The sequence below is a fragment of the Macaca mulatta genome, chromosome 12 (genome assembly GCF_049350105.2).
Source record: "Macaca mulatta isolate MMU2019108-1 chromosome 12, T2T-MMU8v2.0, whole genome shotgun sequence".
In the NCBI taxonomy this organism is placed as follows: Eukaryota; Metazoa; Chordata; class Mammalia; order Primates; family Cercopithecidae; genus Macaca; species Macaca mulatta.
In genome coordinates this window covers 69,409,280-69,428,382 of record NC_133417.1, presented here as the reverse complement: position 1 = coordinate 69,428,382, position 19,103 = coordinate 69,409,280, and the positions used below count along the sequence as shown (strand labels likewise).

General features: G+C 35.1%; 1 protein-coding gene across 4 annotated transcripts in view; it reads left to right on the top strand.

Annotated features, from left to right (window-relative positions):
* Positions 1–11,340, top strand: part of GRB14 (growth factor receptor bound protein 14) — a 128,951-nt gene extending 117,611 nt beyond the window's left edge. For 3 of the 4 annotated variants that reach the window (XM_077956595.1, XM_015110244.3, XM_015110245.3), the window contains 6 exons: positions 1,658–1,738; positions 6,509–6,625; positions 6,716–6,788; positions 6,904–6,991; positions 9,492–9,585; positions 11,156–11,340. In XM_077956595.1, the coding sequence (XP_077812721.1) occupies positions 1,658–1,738; positions 6,509–6,625; positions 6,716–6,788; positions 6,904–6,991; positions 9,492–9,585; positions 11,156–11,302 (600 nt within the window). In that variant the 3' untranslated portion in view covers positions 11,303–11,340. The remainder of the gene's footprint in view (positions 1–1,657; positions 1,739–6,508; positions 6,626–6,715; positions 6,789–6,903; positions 6,992–9,491; positions 9,586–11,155) is intronic. The other variant, XM_077956596.1, reaches the window with a different exon arrangement.
* Positions 11,341–19,103: the final 7,763 nt, after the last annotated feature.

The window sequence follows — 19,103 nt, the reverse complement described above, 5'->3', positions numbered from 1 at the left end:
CATAGGATGGGGAAATGTTAAGGTGACCCCCGCCCTACCTCTTGTCCAGAGTTAAATGCCTACTAAAGACCTCCAGCAGCACAGAGGCAACTACCTAACACTGCAGGTACCAGGGACAATACATCTTTGAAGAAAACAGACTTATTAGTAGGTAGCAGGCTTTTCAATGCAGATAAATAAAAGGTGGCCAAGCAGCATGTTTCTTGTGAAAATGTTGGTTTGAGGTTATTATATATTCTCCAAAATGAATTTGACTAGGAATTAAGCTCCTCTGCCTTCTTTTTAAAGCTATTGTAGGCTTAGAGTTGATTTGAAATAAATTTCATTAGGTCCCATTAATGTCAATCAAACCTTAAATTAAAAAATAATTTTTAGAAGTTGGGAAATAATTGGATAAGAAGTCAACACAGAGAATTTTAAATGAGTGTGGGTTTGCCTTCATGTTAAAAGCAAAATCTTGAAAACAGTGACTCCTCTAGACCCCCTCTGATTTTCTTTTTTTTCTTTTTTTTTTTTTTTTTTGCCTAATTACCAAATATATCCATTGTGCTAAAATTGCTTTTAAGGAAATAGTCTTTAGTAGAAAAACAGCTCTGTTGGAATGTTTAAATAGAATTTATCCTTCGGGTAAGATTTGCTTCCGTGGTGTCTATTTAATCTCTTTCATATAAAACCTAACTTTTAAGTTCATTGTGGGCTCTATGAAATGGACAGAATTGCAGAATATAGGGGAAAAAAGGCTGTTTATTCCATTGTTTTCTGTTTCTTTTCTTTCTTTTCTTTTCTTTTTTTTTTTCACAAAATGACTTAAACCTAAAGGAGGTTAGCTTCCAAATTCAGATCTGGAAAACTCCAGGACAAGTTTGGTCTTGGCAGTTGGCATTCTTACTGTTTTTCAAACAAATAATCCAGTTATAATCCAGACCTGTTTTCCAATTCTGTCCTGCCAGCTCAGTCCATACGATGCTGCCTCCTGAAAGTGAAGACACTGAAATTCTTATCTTCTGCCACTTATATTGTACCTTGAAACCTTTTGTTTGAAATCAGCTTGATTCCCCACTATTTTAGTTTCCCTGAATTTGAAGTAAAACATTAATAATGGTATTAATAGTTTTGATATGAGGATGCTATATTGTCGATAATTTTCAACATAGGGCCATGTTTATGGATTTACCAAAGAGGGAAAGTAAATCATTAGTCGTTCGTCAGAGAGGTACAATAAATTTTGCACAGTGTTGCTTAGCATGCATGTGAACTTTTTGGAATCTTTGTACCAGAAAGCACATCACCCTTCCCAAGTGAGTTTTTTTTTGTTTTTTTTTTTGTTTTTTTTGTTTTTTTATCATGACGCAGTGTACTACTCCAGATAGTTGTGGTACAATTTGGTGCTAAGAATAATGAGTAGAAATGTCAGCTCCAGACCTCTGTACAGGTGAGCTGGACTTTAAGTTGTAGGTCTAAGTAAAAGACTTCAATTGTCTTTTAAAATATATTATTGTAGGGCACTAGAAGTTTATCTTTCAACATTTTGGTTGCTTTACTTGTTTGCTTTAATTCTTTTTATATTTATACTGTATAATTGATGAAAGTGTTGATTTTCATAAATTATCAGATTAGTAAAAGTGGTGGGAATGTGTTTTATTTATTTATTCTGCAGTATGGCATGCAGCTGTACCAGAATTATATGCATCCATATCAAGGTAGAAGTGGCTGCAGTTCACAGAGCATATCACCTATGGTAAGGACCAAATTCTTGAGCCTGTATTTTATTTTACATTTACATTATATTCATTTAAATTACACTACATAACAGTATTTTATAATAATTTACATTACTGTCTGTTAGTTAAGTAATTCTTTGGCACCATTCTAGTATAATGTTACATTGAAGTTTTTATTCTTGGATTTTATTTGTTTGCTACCTATGTGATAAAATCATATCATTATACATAAAGTATTTAATAAAACATATGATAGTATATGTTAAAGTTTTAAATATTTGAAAGAATTATGTGTCTTTCTCTGTCATTACAACATTTGAAGATTAGATCTTAAAAATATAATTTACAGAACATGTTCTTTGGCATTTTAGCTTATGTTTTGTTAATTGTTGGTTTTGATTGTGGTTTCATTTTTTTATTTTAATACTGATTCTGGGATTGTCACAATCTAGTATAAGGATGCCAGTGATTTGGAATTTTAAAAGCTACAGTATACACATGTGAGCTCTTTTGCATTTTGGCTTTCTAACAGTAATTTTTTTAAGTTCCAGGTCCTTTAAAAGCAGACTGCTTTCCAGGAAACCCAAAAACCGCAAGCCAAAATATAGGTCGTGTGTTACATTAACTCTAGCACTGCTTTTCAGACTTATACTAAACGTAACTTGGATATTTATTTGCAGACACACACAGGCACATCTTTTTCCTTCTTTAGGATCTAATTTTAATTTCGTGTGCATTAACATAAGAAATGTATTTCTGAACTTAAGATTTATGTTCTGCTATTTTTGCTACACTCCTTAAGATAGAGTGTATTAGGAATTCAGATGTATGCACATGTGTTACAAATCAGTTAATGTGCATTTTTAAAAAAATCTACATTTTCACTTAGGTTAAAAATATGCTCTTCATGGATGTGACCAGGGAAGGTGCATTTACCCCACGTGTAATATAGTAGATGAAATGCTCAGTTCTAGGAATGAAGCATGAAATAATGTTGATTATGAAACCTGATAGACTATATAGAAAAAGAACCCCAATTTTGTAGTTGCATCGCTTTAAGTTATGGAAGAATAACTTTTCATCTTTGTGTGGTATTACTTTTAAGTTCTAAAATAAGAAACTAAGGAACACAGTGAAGTTTTATAAAAGCAATCATGTTAGGATGAATATTTTTACATTTTTTCAGCTTACTTTTATCTTTCATTTCATATGTATATAAGAATAATAATGAATTTTATTATATTAATCCTTTCCTAAACTCCTCCAAATTTCTTTTAGAGTCCAAAGTTATTAGGATGAACATATTAATAGCAGCCAAATATTTGGAGGCAATTATTGTTTAGTGTCCTCTTAATCATAGAAAAAATGGTTATAAAGGAAGTTCTTCCCATTCTCATCACCTTCAGCATACGTGTGTGGTATTACCCTTGCCTTTTTCCATTGAAAGTGATGCTGCTGTTGATCAAGATGTGGATGACAGTTTAATTAGTGTGACTTTCCTTGTTCAGTGCCAGGTAGAGGAAGAGATACTCCTTGAGTGAGTTTGGTTGGGAATAGTGGTTGTAGGATGCAGGTGCCTGTGTGGTAAAGACCTATCATGAGTGGCAGTTATCATAATCAGACACAGTAGTATGTGAGAATTACATCTTTAATATTATTAATTTACATGAAGGAAACTTAGAAGTTTTGGGAAGTAGTTGTGTTGACTTTGGTGTCGGTATAAAATCTCACTTTTCCAGATTATTTGGGAAGAATCAGGGACCTAAACGGTGCCAGTACTCTTTACCAGCCTTTGTTGCTTTTCATCCAGGCACTATTTTCAGCGATTAACACATAAGTTTTTAGTATACATTTTAGTATAAAACTTTAGTTATATTTTTAAAGGAACAATATTCTTTTCTTTCTTTTCCTAACTTTTCCAGGTATACATTTTGAGAAAGGAAATGAGAAAAAACTTCCCAAGCCGTAATGAACATCTTAGCTATATATAGCATGTAACAGCCACCCCATCAGCCTTTGAAGTGAGAATCAATCAGCAGCAGACATTTCAGGAAGCCAAATATGTTTGGTCCTTTTTAGGAAAAACAAAAGATTCATTTAAAGGAACATTTATCAATATTGCCCTGGCTAGAGTGAGGGGATGGAGGTTTGGAGAAGGCGAGTCTACTCAAGCTCTTTTTATTCTTCACTTTTGACCTGAGGATAAACATTCTAAACCGCAATTTCTTCACTGTATTTCCCACTCTATGGAACATAAAAGAACCCTACACCAGACATATCTGTTACTGCTTTTACCATAAGCTGCCTGTGTGACTTTGGTCAAGTCACTGGTATCCTGCAGTGTAAAATGAGGGTGATGGTTGTATAATCTAGAAACCATTGCATTTCTGATGTCTGTAGCTTTGTATAAAGCAAATGAGAGAATAATATCTGAAGAAATTTTGTGCCTTCTTGCTAATGGTGGCACTGTAAGTTTATCTAAATCCTTCAAATGGGATGATACTGGTTGTCACCTAGCCAAACTGCCTGAAAAACCATTTTATGTGCAGCCTCACTAAGAATGAGTAGATGTGATCTCAAAGTGTGGGCTGGATAATCCAGGGTATACCCAGACCTATTTTTTTTTTTTTCTTAAAAAGAAAGTCATGCCATTAAAATCATGGACCTATTTTTTAGGGCCTGCCCTGCTCATCTCCTAAGAAGGAAGAGCTAGAAAAGGGGACAAGTGTTGGAGAAATATAACCAACTCTGAATGTTATCAACATCGCTTTTCTATGTGAAAGAAACTGAGCTGAAAATGACCTTTTGAGTTTGTCAGACTCTGCTTTACTTCCATTTCTTTGTCCACCAATGATAAACTATTAATTTTTCATCCACTACCTGCCATTCAGTAGAAAACATTTGCTATAGTCCTGTGTTTTCCCTTAATCTAGTTAATGGAGCAAATGAAAATGTTCCTTATTTGTAGTGTCATCTTCTTATGTATGTCAAGTAAATAGGGAACACAGGATCTTGTTTTATTTCCTGGCCTGCTATACTAGAGGGAGAAAAATAGGACAACTGATTATGTTTATTTTTTTCTTCATATAATGGTATTTTTATGTTGCCAGGGAGTTGAGATTACAGAACCTACCTTGGCATGTGAAGGGAGAGATATTATAAGGATAAAGCTGTTATGACTGAGGAAACTTACTCTGCAGTTTGGGCAGGTGGATGCTTTTCATTAATGTCAGCAAAGCACAAGTATATCCGACTGGTCTGCAGACCTGCACAGAAGCTCACGGGGTGAGAAGGGCAAACTAAGGTGTGACAGCAAATAGAGATTACAGAGACAGCATCTGTGTGGAAAGAGCAGCTGTCAGTTAGAAAGGCTCCTGTAACAAATGAAAGATTGCATGCCAGATCTCTAGAAATACAGATGGACCATAATAAGATTGTAGGCCACTACAGCATAGTTTGAAGAGAAAATTACGAATGCTAATAAAGTGGAATATGTGATGCAGTGATAAAGGAGTCCTAACTTTTTTGTCGATAAGGTTTTGTTTGAAGCCCACATTTGACTATAGTCTGTGTAACCAAGCCAGGTATAGCGGAATCCACATAAAGAGAGATAAAATGTTTTTAAGCCAGGGGGCCCCAGATGCAGTCTGGCTAGTGGTTTACTATTATAACTCCACTTTGGGTTTTGCTCTTCTATTAATTAGTAGAAAATAACTGTTATTTTCCATGGGTGTGTTCAAATTTTTTTCTTTTGGAGAATTTTAATTCCTTCTTGATGTTGTATGCACTGAGTGGGATTCTTGACTAAGGATTTTAACAATGGGCTTTCTTAGGATTCATGACTTGTTGTGGGATGGCATACTTGTTAAAAGATGGTTATAAAGTAGAGCCCCAAACAAACAAAAAGGAAAAATAAGATCCAGGTTTTGCATATTTTACTTTCAACTCAAATAATATAAATACATGAAGTAATTAGCAAAGACAATGACTTTATCACTTGTTTAAACTAAGTTTCTTTAAAGTTACCTTCTATGAGTTTTTATTCAGGCTATTTTTGCAGCCTGCATGTAGTCAGATGTATTCTCACAAGATGAAAATGTGTTCATACGTTAACTCATGGAAATTTTAAGATTATGGAATTATCGGGATTATTCTTTCTCTAAATTTTATTTTCTAAGATGAAAGTTGATGTGATAAACTTTTAAAATACATATTCTAGTTTGCTCCATAATAAAACTCATTAAAAATATGAGTATTATTTCTCAAGAGATGTATGTCAATCTAAGTTATAACTTTTGTGTATCTTGAATCTTAAAAACTAGTTGCTTCATAAGTAGATGGATTTGACATTTAATTGATGACTGATGGATCTCAAAGCTTAATGGAGAGATCAGTTCAGAAACTGTATCTTTTTAACCATGGGAAGAGCTATTCCTTTCTAAATGTAAGTTTTCCCATTTTACCAGAGAATATGAAAAGATAAGTTTGTTTTAGAAGAAAGACATGCTTTAAAAGCTTTTAATCTGTTTATTCAACTCTTCAGATACCTTAACAAATTACCATTTAGCTTATTTAACAAAAATATTTTATAGCGCCATTGTATCTTGAATATGTATTTTTACTTTAAATTTTCTGCTAGCCACTTTGGGCACTGCCTTCTAGAATGGAAATGTACTGCCAGAAAAACACTGAGAGAAAAACACTGAAATTGACAAGCACTTTCTATTTCTTTGAAAGATAACTTTCAAATAATATTTTCATGATTCAAATGTATTTCTTTTTTCCAGAGAAGTATATCAGAGAATTCCCTGGTAGCAATGGACTTCTCAGGCCAGAAAAGCAGAGTTATAGAAAATCCCACTGAAGCCCTTTCAGTTGCAGTTGAAGAGGGACTCGCTTGGAGGGTACAAGTAGCTTCACGTTCTTCAAAATATTTATGATTTCAGTTTGTTTCACCTAAAAACTTGAAATCTGTTTTCCCCTTCCTTGCTCAGAAAAAAGGATGTTTACGCCTGGGCACTCACGGTAGCCCCACTGCCTCTTCACAGAGCTCTGCCACAAACATGGGTATGTCTGTTCATAGTCATTGCCACTGAGTAGACGGATAGACGTGGAAAGGACATGTAATGAGATTGCAGTCATCTCAAACAAAGCTTTGCATTCATCCATCTTATTTCTTTAGCTATCCACCGGTCCCAGCCATGGTTTCACCACAAAATTTCTAGAGATGAGGCTCAGCGATTGATTATTCAGCAAGGACTTGTGGATGGGTAAGTTTGGTATTTTTAATTTTGAGTACTTGTGATCTGGATTTCTCCTAGAAGCAGTAATTATTTATTCCACAGCCACAAAGAGTTCTTGATTTGGGCTTATCATAAAACAGAAGTGACATTGTTCTGTAAATGAGGTTGTCATTGTATTCTAACAGTATCTGTATTATACCTGGTACATAGTGTGTGCGTGGTATTTTTATATAAATGAACAAATAACAGAATAGAATATCTTGTTCTTAACCAGTGATCCCTAATATTACCCATTATGTGCTGATTCTAGCATCTCAGATATCAATTCATGGGGGAAAAATGAACTTGTTTTTAAGTGTCAATATTTTGATTTGAACATATAATTATGATTTCAAAGTATGGTTTATATTGTGACATTATGTCACCTGTTGTATTTTTTTAGGCATGATGCAAAGTGTGTTAAGTAAAAAACTGTTTCGTATGTGTTTTGCACACTTTTTTTTTTCTGTTTACATCCCTATTGTCCTTTCTCTAAATTTTAACATCTTAAAGTAATATAAACCTGTGAAAAGAGTACTTTTCAACTGTTTCTCATGTTGTCTTTTAGTGGGGTACCATGGAATTCAAAAGAGAAATATAAAATGTATTATGAAAGGTTTATAATGTGAAGAATTTTATTTTTCTCAAATTACTCGATGTTTCAGATATTTTCTATAATACTGGCTGAATTCCCTTTCCAAATGCAGTACAAATGAGGGAGGTTGTATTGTGGTTTAGATGAGAAATGAAATCACTATCAATTTAAACAAGTGGTGATGGGATCTTTTATCTTCAAAAGTTGACTTCAGATAATGGCAAGGTTTCAAGGTGATTTAATACTGAAATTTGGATAAAAATGCTTCTTCACATGGAAGATTATTAATAGCAAGTCAGCATTTCCCCAGACTGTAAATAAGATATTTTAATATGTTTCTTTGCATGGAGTGCAGTCTTTTTGGATATAAATTTGAACAATCAGTAGAATTACAATCTGATGAAACCAAGAAAATAAATGAGTCCCAAAGAATTATTAAAATGTTTTGAAGGATTATAATTTTCTTTATTTCTGAGCCCAGTATTTATAAAGTGAATGAAATGATCATATAAAAATGATAATATTTTATTTTTAATATTTTTGGTATTCTTTTGGAGAGGTGTGATGGTGCCAAGTGATCCACTAGGTGGTAGTGGTGATCTACTTGAGAATGGGAAGAGAATTACAGCTTGATTTCCCAGTGAAACGCCCCTTTGTCCCATTTCCCAGTGATGTAATGTCGGAATCTCACACAGTGCAAATGAAATGGATAACTTCGTCAGACATCTGTGATGCTTTAAATTTGGCTGCCTCTTGGCTCAGGCACAGTGAGATTCATATTGGATTCACCAGTGGGGATCATTTACACAGTGTGTTTACCAACAATTAATACAAAACTGGTTTTGCATTGCACTGCCAGTAAATAAGAATCTACTTCTGGCAGCATTTTTCTCTTAGGCCATTAGAGGCCATGTCTTGTTTTTCTAGCCTGACATTATAGAGGCTTTTCTGCTGCATTCTTCAAGGTTAAAGTATGTGTTGATCAGATGGTTTTTTTTTTTTTTTTTTTTTTTTTTTTTTTTTTGCTTAAAGCATTTTGCTTAAACATTTGATAAATTCAAGATTTTTTTAAAACAATATATTCATTTCTTTCTTGCTATTGTGTATGTAACAGTTAAAACCAGAATCAAAAGAAAGGGTATGCAGTATAGAAGAGGGGGTTATTATAAAATAAAATTTCAGGCCAGGCATGGTGGCTCATGCCTGTAATCCCAGCACTCTGGGAGGCTGAGGCAGGTGGATCACTTGAGGTCTGGAGTTTGAAACCAGCCCAGCCAATATGGTGAAACCCTGTCTCTGCTAAAAATGCAAAAATTAGCTGGGCATGGTGGCATGTGCCTGTAGTCCCAGCTACCTGGGAGGCTGAGGTGGGAGAATTGCTTGAACCCAGGAGGCGGAGATTGCAGTGAGCCGAGAGCACTCCAGCCTGGGCAACAGAGTGAGACCCTGTTTCAAAAGACAAAAAAAATTCATTCTAAATTCTTACCTTCTTTCAAAGCTTAACATGACCCAGAAGGTAAAATAACAATATGCAAATGCCTTAATCTTTAGGCAGAATAGTTACATGTGAATACCCAGTTTCCCAGTGCAAAGAGAATGTAGCACCAATTGTTGATGCAGACATAACAGTGTATTGTTTATTGTGATCAAACAATCTGACAAATGGATTGTGTATTTAGCCTATTAAAATTACATTAGCACCAATGTCAGCTTTATAGTACAGATTGTGTTATACCACATTGATTGCCAAGTTGGATAATCCCACCCATTGAATACATAGTAAAGGAGTCCCCAGCTAGATTTATGCATACACTTCTTGAATTTGTTAACACTGTAGTTCTATGAAATCCATGAGTAAATATAGAAACATTGAAATTCCTTTTCTCTCTTTAGAGTTTTCTTGGTACGGGATAGTCAGAGTAACCCCAAAACTTTCGTACTGTCAATGAGTCATGGACAAAAAATAAAGCACTTTCAAATTATACCAGTAAGTAATTTGTGATTTCACATTCGTATATTAGAAATGATCTTAATGCATAAGCTTTTGATCTTAATGCATAAGCTTTTGGAAACTTTGGTTTTCTTTTGGTCTTTTTATTAAATATAATTTGAGAGCTTGTGCTTTGACTATAGTTAACTTTGGCAGAAATGATTTTATGAGCCTGAATTAATATAAGAAATACAGGAATTGTAAAAATTAAATTTTCCTTTTTCTATGAAATATGATTTAGCAATATTGTATAGACCCCATGCCACCTATTGTTAAAAGGGCACTAAAGCTTCTTTCTCCTGAATTCTACTAACAGCTCTTTAGAAAACATTACTTTAAAGCCCTTTCTCCTCTCTTTTCTCAAAATTTTTTGTTTTGTTTTTAATGCCTTTGGCTAGAAACAGAGATTCTATGGAACTGGTGAAGACTGAAAGCACTCTGAACATATTTTTAAAAGTTCTGTGCTTGGGCTTCTCTGTGGCACACAACTTGCTTTGGGATTTCTGTTGCCTCTGCTGCTGTGTGTCTGTGTGGGTGTGCCTGTATGTATGCCATGTGTGTAGTATATTGGAACTGAATGGTGGAATGAAGTGGAATGAAGATTCAGTCTTTTTGGAAAGGTATTCCATAATATTGCTAAATTACTAGTGCATCCTTTTGAATTGCCTCTTTTTTGGAATTATCCAAAGGCTATATAAAGTATCCTCCCTACTTCTTTTATTTTGTGATCAATGTCCCTAGCAAATATGAATTGTTTAGTACCAGAAGACTTCCCTGATTTAAAAAAAAGACAACTGACAAAATGACATTATTATTATTTTTTTTTTGAGACGGAGTCTCACTCTGTCGCCCAGGCTGGAGTGCAGTGGCCGGGTCTCAGCTCACTGCAAGCTCCGCCTCCCGGGTTCACGCCATTCTCCTGCCTCAGCCTCCGGAGTAGCTGGGACTACAGGCGCCCGCCACCTCGCCCGGCTAGTTTTTTGTATTTTTAGTAGAGACGGGGTTTCACCATGTTAGCCAGGATGGTCTCGATCTCCTGACCTTGTGATCCGCCCGTCTAGGCCTCCCAAAGTGCTGGGATTACAGGCTTGAGCCACCGCGCCCGGCCCAAAATGACATTCTATTAGCATAATATATGATTGCTTCAGAATAAATCTACTAATAAAATTATGTAAATATTCATTTTTGTGGCTAAGTAGATAACATTTAGGAAAGCAAATTAATTTCTCTAAGTGGGAGCATTAAAATCTTCATTTACTTTTACTTGGAATATTGTAGATTTCTTGCATTGATTCAAAATAGTCATACTGTCTTTACTAACAGAATGTTGGGAGAATTAGAACTAGATGAAGTAGAGTAGCAATGCTTATCCAGGGATCAGCTGATATTTCTTTTAAATGCAAGTGACGTTACAAAAAACAAGTAGATATGCCATAACATTCTTTTCACTGTCTTTTAGTTTGAAAAACTTGGCAATTTTGGCATGTGGAGATAGTTTGCAATCGAATATGACTGTCCTTCTGTGTAATGTACCCTCTTTAGTTATTTGTTGCTTTTCCTTTTGCAGGTAGAAGATGACGGTGAAATGTTCCACACACTGGATGATGGCCACACAAGATTTACAGATCTAATACAACTGGTGGAGTTCTATCAACTCAATAAGGGCGTTCTTCCTTGCAAGTTGAAACATTATTGTGCTAGGATTGCTCTCTAGCTAAACCAGAAGTGACTTATTAAACTATTGAAGAAAAAGGACTCAAGAAAAATAATAAAAGACCATAAATAAGGGTGAAAATGTTACCATGTGAAAAGAATGTATTTTACCTGCAAGTTACAAAAAAAATAGTTTGTGCATTGCAAATAAGCAAAGACTTGGATTGACTTTACATTCATCATTTAAAATTCATTAGTTAAAATTAAACCTTAGAAAAAAATTGACTTGGTGTGTTCTTGTGTGATTTTTACATTACTATAATATTTTCTTCAAATATGCATATTAAAACATCTATCTCCCTTATTTACTATATAGCAACATCAGAATTCTCAAACACAAAATATGAAATAAATTGGGGGTCAGAAATAATTATTTGTGCACTAAATTTCAATTATACTATTTTTTAATGTTAAGAAATATGATAATTTATCAATTAAAAGAAACTATCCACAACCTGTTAATGAAAGTAAAAGCTATTTTGAATTACATATTTTCTGGGTTTATGATCTTCTTAAAATGAAATCATATTTTGAGATAGTAGCTTTAAACCATTTTGAAATATGTTGATTTTTTTCCAGGTAATTTAAAAATATTATTAAATAGTTCATTATAAAATTTATACTGGTATTGTACCCATTAGTGGCATATTGTTCATTGTATTTTCTTCCATTCATTTAATGATTGGCTAGTACTACTTGTTTTTAAAGAAGTAATTGAAATGTAGAAGAGATATATGTAATTTGCACACACACCTTCTCATGGTATATAATCTGTGACAATGTGACATTGTTACTTTAACATTTCACACTTGCCCCATTCTCTTTCAGAACACTTTTGGATCTTTTCACTAATAGATCATTAACCAAATCTATAGATGAAATCAAAGATTCACAATCTGTAAGGATACTAATAGGGAAATCTTTGTTTTTCTCTCTTTGCCTTCCCGCTTTTCAGTTTCTTACCAGGCAATATCAAGAAGGAAGCCAAAGATTTTGAAAACTTAAAATACTAACCTTCCCTATCACTTCGTTGAGACCATCTGGGAATAGTTTTAATCTAAAAATGATTAAATGATTCTTTATAAAAATGATTTTATGATTCTTTTGTTCCCATTTTTTATGGGAAGGATTTTACTTGTTCCTAAAAATAAAGGAACAAAACATCAAATAAACATTAAAATTATACAAACTATTGGCCATCTCCTCTAACTGACCTTTACGACAACATTTTAAGAAAGATTTTTTAAAGCAATATTCATAAATGCATACTTTACTTTTAAATGAAACCTATATAATTTTTGATGACAAAACATATGAAAGCATTCATGAAATGCTAATAAAATAATAACTGAAAAAGAATTATTTATTAAATTTTTAAAGATTTAACTTACTTTTAGCTAATGCAAGCCTAATTACTAAAACACTGAAACTTAGAATGTTAATCTGATATTATAAAATACTGGTCTGGTTTCCGCAAAGGCTTGGAAGGCACCTAGGACTTCTCTTCTAAGAAGAACAGCATGAGTGAATACACTTGCCTCTTTCAGCCTCTCAGAATGGCCCTGAGGATTTCTGATTTAATTCTGATTTTTAAAAAGACCTGTGTTTTGAATTGGAATACATTTTCTCAGTTGTACCCAGTTTAAAGAGACAGTATCAGAAAATGTACTATTTTGAATACCAAACTCTTGTAAGTTGGCCAATTTGTGCTTATCTTTGTTATTTGTGTCTCTAACTTCATAATCTAAATGTATTATTGAGGGGCTCAGATTTTATATGTAATTGCTTAATTTGATCTTAAAGTATGAGTGAAGAAGCGTTATTGAGGAAAGGTTGACAAAGGGAAATCATTATTTTCTTGTTTCCTTGTTTCCTTCTGAAAATGGGTCTTGATATGTGTGTGTGGGGGTGTGTGTGTGTGTGTATTTATGTGTCTGTGTGTGAATCTAGTATGACATGAAATCTGAGAATTTCAGACACATTCACAGTTACTACACTATTAAAGTGCATTCCCTAGTAAAATGTGAATTACCTTTGGATTACTTTCCATTTTGATTTAGCCATGTTCTGTTATCTTGCAGCATTTGGGATAGGGATGAAGACAAATGGTCTCTGTTTTCTTCCATTTCTTTTCACATTGGAGGTAATATACTTCACTCTCCCAGAAAGAAGCTAGCACAGCAGACTATCTAGTAAATATTGTTTTTACAGGATAAAAATTATTAGTAGTGCTTCAATTCACAACAATTGCTTGTTTCATGTGGATAACAGTGTAAGCCCTGACTGATTTGAGGAGACTAGATGGACGTTTTTGTTTTAGCTGTTTTACAGTGGGTGACATCAGTTAATCAGAGCCCCATATGGTCTCTGGTTTTTGAACACCGATCATGACAACTCTACACATGGTAGTTGTATTCTGATGGTGATGTCAGATTATTTCCTGGATCATAACTTCTCTGAGGAGGAAAGGTTGTCATGGGTAATGGTTATAGCTTGGTGTTTCAAGCTGGCTTCACCGTCTAAAATGCTCTCTATATTGCCAGCCACTTTTAAGCTTCATGGTGCCTTGTATCCATTCAGCAGCCAGGTGAAGCCTATGGACCTCCTTCTTGGAAGGTAGAAATGCTGCCATATTGTGACCTGCTGTGTCCCTGGGTGTGTTGATTTTACCCATATAAGACCTCCAGTTTTCCATCTTGAGTTCTTTAGACAACAGAGTGGGTGATTCCTAGTGTTACAATACCTGTGGGGCATAAAGTAGTTTGTTTGAGATTCAGGTTACTTGTTTCAAGGACCTTGTTGTTACAAGGTTATTGTAATATTGAAAATTCACTCAACGAAACCTCCATGCCTATCTCTTGTGGGATGCATCACAGCGGCCCAGTCCTGGCTCCCACACTTACCGTCTGTGACATTCATAGGAATGCGTGGTGATATGAGCCGCAGTGCTCATAACTGGGGCACTGCTTGTAACGTTGCTAACCTCCTACTCATCAGGCCATGATACAGATTTGCATAGACATCTTGGCTGATCAAATAACTATATTCAGCTAAGAGTTCATTGCAGAGATCTGCCCAATTGAATTTAACCAGCATAAATACTTGCCGGCGATTGGGATATCATGTAATTAGTTCTTTGCCATGTTAATATACTTTGTAAGTGTGACTAATTCAACACCACACAATACACAAAACTTTAACAACTTGAGTTAAGATTTTAGCTCTGGTATTATACCTTGTAGATTCAAATTCCAAGTCATTATATACCAGCTATGTAGCCTTGGTCAAACTAATTTCTTCATCTCTATACAGGATCGCTACTACCACCATCATAACCACCACTTATTAAGTTGTCTTGCCAGTCAAATCACTGGCCTAGATCTTCACTGGTATATATGTCTATTACATTAGCGATCATACATTTAGGTGCTCTACCTCCGGGGGACATTGCTCTTTCCACTGAGTGCTATTTCATTGCTACCTCTTGTTTTTCCTGCCAGGAACACTATATTGTACATTACATATTTGCCTCTGCCCTTATTTCAGTTCTTTCTGTAAGGATGCTTTTATGGAAGTAACCATGTATTCTACAATAGGGTGCTACCCAGTCCATCAGTTGGGACTGTGTGTAAAACCATATTGTGCCCATCTGTACAAGATCATACAGATCACCATGATTTTTGCACCTGCTGATTAAAAAGATTAAGTGTGATTTGTGATTCTCACATTCATCCTGTCTCCTTCCCCCAAATTACAGTGATTGATAGGATGGGAAATACAGAAGCTTAAAAACCTGCTTTAGAGTTCATGCCTGGACAGTACAGGGCATGGGATGGTGCACGGCTGGGTCAAGGACTATGAAAAAAGCTCTTCCTAGGTGATTGATTCATCTCTGAGAAATTAATAGACTTGCTAAATGAATGTGTCCTTCTGGCTGATGATACACTCAGTATACCCTGCCCCCTTGGAAGCTCTTTTGTTGTTAGCAATCTGATTAGGAGCTGAATGTTCTTGTCTTGTATGCTTGTTAAGTTCACTTCAGGATGTATTGAGTACCTATTATGTGGAAGGCACTTTTAGAGATGCAAAATTGAATAATACAGTATAGATATACAAGTGTCTATCCTAGAAGGTAGGCTGGGTAAGTGCTATACTATAAATACAATGGGAGAGAGACATTGCTTACACTTGCTGAAAGATGGGAGGAATAAAGTGGGTTCCCGGAAGGCCTGTAGGAGTTCAATTTACAAAGCCTTAGAGAAAGGACTATATGGTCTCATCAAAGGGAGAGGGCCAATGCCAGGCAGCATGGAAAGGACACATACTGAATTTAACAGTTTTTCTGCAAATGATAGCTTCGTTGTGACTGAAGTATATGGTGCATCATAACAGAGAGGAAAGTTGTGGCAAAGAGGACTCGAAAAGCAAGTGGCTGCGCATTAGGGGAACTTCAAAGCTAGGCAAAGCGGTTTCTATTTTAGTTAAGGAAAAGCATAGCCAGGTACCTCAATGCTTTACTCCATTAAATTTCTACCTGGAATGAACTTTATTCACCTTTTAATCTCTACCCTGCACATTGTAAGTTCTCAAAAATTATTTCTCAAACAAATGAGTGAATTTATTCTTCAATCTAGAGGGTAGAAGCAGGCTGATAATGTCTGGAGTTATAAGAGCAACTGTGGATAAGATGATTAAAGATGAAGAAAGGAATAAAAGGAGGGTGGCGCAGCAAAGAGCGGTTGTAATAGTCTTGCCAATAATCAGGACAGCCTGTTCTAAAGCGATGGGCATGAAACAGGGATTTTATGGAGGGTGAATCATCACTGATGTCATAAACAATTGGTCGAGAGGAATAAGAGGGAACAAAGAGAAGAGTAAAATATGATTTGTAGGTTTAGGGCCAGAGAAACTAGGAGGGTTGATATTTATGGTGGTAAAAAAAAACCTAATAATTTTAACAGATGTCATTGAAATTCTTAGAGAAAAAAAATGTCTTCATTCAGAACCTTTTTCTATAGGAAAGTGAGGCTTTAAGGATCCATGCTGAAGGAAATAGTTAAATATAGAGAACTTTATTTTGTATAGGACATTAAGAATTAGGGCACAGAAGTGAAGAAGTGAGGCAATTAGAGAATAATCAAGGGGCCTAATGAGATGGTAGGAGGCAGGAACCTGAAGAGAAAGATGGTCATTGAGAAAGTAAAGAGACCATATGGCAAAAAGATTCTTAAGAACATAGACATTGAGTACACAGTATTAATGATGTTTGCTATGTGGTTCTACAATTTAGCCACCCTTCATCCTCCAATCCTGAAAGAAAACTCTTGCACATACAACTGACCTAGAGGAGTGGTGTTACAGAAAGTTCAGGGAAAGAAAGGGTCATACTGCACACCAAAATTTAGGTGGCATGTAAAGGTGGAATACAGGCAAATACAAGTTTAGCAGAAGTAGGAAATCCAAACTACAGGACCAACTGTCAGAAACTTTGAATTGGACATCATTGGCCTTCCAAGTGGACATACTTTTGTTTTACAGAAACCAAAAGGCAAGCTGCCATCAGCTAACATGTAAGTTGTACTTTTTATAATAATCATTTTTTAAAAAACAACTCTTCATTGCCTTAGCAAACACTCTAACTCACTCTCTGCTTTTCTCATTCATAATCTACCTTCTTGCACATCACCCCTTCTTTACTTCCTATTACTCAAAATCACTGATGTCTCCTCAGCCTCACTGAAACAGATAACTTCAGGCTTTTCTTAGTTGCCTTTTCAACAACATTGGTGCTTTGACCACTCCCTCCTTGAACTACTTTATTCCCTTGATTTCCATGTCAAAAGAGTGCTTATATTTTTCGTGTCCTTCTGGGTACCTCTTCTTGGTGTCTTTTCCATACTCATCTTCCTCTTTGCTCCCTTTAAATGTTGCAATACTTAGCTAGGTCCTACACTCAATTCCTTTTTTAAATTTTTTCTCCATCCCTGTAGATTCTTTTCTTTATTCTCATGACTTCACATACTAAGTGACTTTTAAATCTGTGCCTCCTCCCTGAACTCTAGATCCATGTACTCAGGTATATTCCAACATCTCTATTTGTACATCTTATGGTTACATCAAACTCTACATTTCCATGGATCTCTGTCTTCCCTTTAAAACTGACCTCCAGAGCTTCAGTAAGCAGAGAATGACCATTCAGTTTCCCCAAATAGAACCCTGAAAGGTATCAAGAAACTGTCATCTTCCACATCCAAATAACTCTGAGTGCTGTTTATATACATTGTTATATTTTTGTGCTGCCCTCCACCTCTATTGCCATTACACAAATCTGGGCCACTTTCTTTTCTCCACTACTACAGAAGACTCTTGAATGGTCTTTCATCCGCTGGTCTTTCTCCACACCTACCCTGCCGCCTCCACTCTAAGACAAAGTGATCTCTCCGCTTATTTGATCATAGTACTTTTACCTAAAAGCTTCAATGACTTCCCATTGCCTTTGGATAAAGTCTATTCTTCCTAGCATTGGCACATATTGTTCCCTTTTTCTCCAACATATCCCTTTACCTTGTCTCCAGTTCTATGAACTCTTTTCCTTTTCAAAAGCTCATGTAATACACCACTTCCTTTGGGACAATTCCCTTGACTATAGGCTAGGTTAAGTTGCCATACTGTAGATTATTTCAGCTTTTCCATTGTAATACTCATCACATTGTATGAAATTCTTTGTTAATTTTTGTTTTTCCTACTAAGCGTAAACTCCTGGCAAGGAAGAAGTATCTTGTTCATAGTTACAGCCTCAGAATTTAGTCAGGTGCCTAAGGTTGATAGTAAGTGCTTAATAGAGATTTGTCAAATAAATCAATATATGAGGAAGTGACACCAGTCCTCTGGAAATGTAAATTGGAAGCTTAACAAAACAGGAAGCAATATAATGTAATTTCAAAAAAAAAAAAAGGAAGGTTAAAATCTGAGGGTAAAGTGATGTTGATCACTTCCTCCACAGATTTGTAATAGTGAAAAAGTTTGTCACTTTTGTAACAGTGGAAAACATATATATACATATATATGATTTCAGACATTAGAAGATTAAAATTAGAATTCAAATATACAGTAATAGTTCCCTCTCATTCATGGTTTTCATTTCCATGGTTTCAGTTTTCCATGACCAACTGCAGTCTAAAAATATTTCATCATAACTCTTGCACTTTGGGGCCATTATTACATAAAATAAGGTTACTTGAACACAACGAACACTGGGATATCACGACCATTGATCTGATAACCGAGACAGCTACTTGGTGACTAATGAGTGGGTAATGCATGTACAGTGTGGAGATGCTCAACAAAGGGATGATTTGTGTATGGGGTGTGAGGGAGTGGGGCAGTGTGAGATTTCATCATGCTACTCAGAAGAGTGTGAAGTTTAAAACTTAGGAGTTGCTGATTTCCGGAATTCTTTATTTACACCACAATGCCTACGTCCTTCATCTCACATCATTATGTAAGCATTTTATTATCTTATATCACCACAAGAAGAAGGGTGAATATAGTACAAAAAAATATTTTGAGACATCACATTTACCTATTTTTATTATAGTATACAATTACAACTGTTCCATTTTATTAATTATTATTAATCTCTTACTGTGCCTAATTTTTATATTAAATTTTATCATAGGTATGTATATATAAGAAAAAGCGTAGTATGTGTAAGGTTTGGTACCATCACAGTTTCAGGCACCCACTAGGGATCTTGGAACTTATCCCTCACAGATAAGAGAAACTACTGTACCCTCTTACTT